The sequence below is a fragment of the Pyrgilauda ruficollis genome, unplaced genomic scaffold (genome assembly GCF_017590135.1).
Source record: "Pyrgilauda ruficollis isolate IOZ18807 unplaced genomic scaffold, ASM1759013v1 scaffold2645, whole genome shotgun sequence".
Classification (NCBI taxonomy): domain Eukaryota; kingdom Metazoa; phylum Chordata; class Aves; order Passeriformes; family Passeridae; genus Pyrgilauda; species Pyrgilauda ruficollis.
The window spans coordinates 1,615-2,471 of NW_024523984.1; the positions used below are offsets into that span (position 1 = coordinate 1,615).

Below are 857 nucleotides of genomic sequence, written 5' to 3' on the forward strand. Positions count from 1 at the left end.
CCAGGACCCCCCAGGACCCCCAAACCCCCGCACCTTGTAGAAGAGGAGGATGAAGTTGATGGCGAAGGCCAGGAACAGCGCCAGGAACCGCAGGTTGTAGAAATTCCTCGACAGGTAATTCTGGGGGAGGGCAACCAACCAATCCAGGGCCTCCCCAAATCCCCTCGAGACACCCCCAAACCCCCCTCCCCTGACACCCCCGGCCCCCCCTTACCAGGAACTTGACCCTCTGCACCTCCAGCTCTCCCCAGAAGTCGAAGCCCCCCTCGGCCGGGGGCTCCCGGCGCTCCCGGGGCACCGACTTGCGCCGCTTCGGGGGGGGGGCGCGGGGCTCCGGCCCCTCCTCGGCAACCTCGGGACCCCCGCCCTTCTCCCCGTTCTCTGTGCTGGGGGACAGCGGCCGTGGGCGGGGGGCTCGGGGATACCCCCGGAGCCCCCCCGCGGGGCAGGGACCCCTCCCCAAATTCCCCCCTCTCTCTCCTTACTCGGCTTTCTCGGTCTCGGCCGGGGGCTCCTCTTCCTTCTGAGCCTCCCCCACCTGCTCTGCCATCTCCTGGGGGGGACAAGGGGGGGTCGGCGGGGCCACGTCCCCTCCTCGGGACCCCCCAAAGTCCCCCTGAGGCTGGGCAGGGCCATGCGGGGGTTGGAATTGGAGCTTTGGGGACCCTCCACTGTCCCATCCCCCACAGGGGACTCCTCAAAGGGACCCCCGGAATCTCCCCCCCGGATGCTCCAAAACCCCCCAGCAGGAACCGCCATGGAGACCCCCAAAATCTCCCCACGTCCCAGCCTTCGCGGTGACCCCTGGGGTCCTCCCCCACTCAAAACCGCCCAAAATCCCCCCCAGGGACCCCCAA

The 857-nt window shown here is 69.0% G+C and overlaps 1 protein-coding gene across 1 annotated transcript; it reads right to left on the reverse strand.

The window, feature by feature from the left end:
* Positions 1–17: 17 nt before the first annotated feature.
* Positions 18–617, reverse strand: LOC121355700 (ryanodine receptor 1-like; the record flags this gene model as incomplete). Its single annotated transcript, XM_041471347.1, has 3 exons — positions 486–617; positions 215–386; positions 18–120 (listed from the first exon to the last, which is right to left on the reverse strand). Coding segments are annotated over exons 1-3 (340 nt in total), but the record flags the coding sequence as incomplete, so codon positions are not given.
* Positions 618–857: the final 240 nt, after the last annotated feature.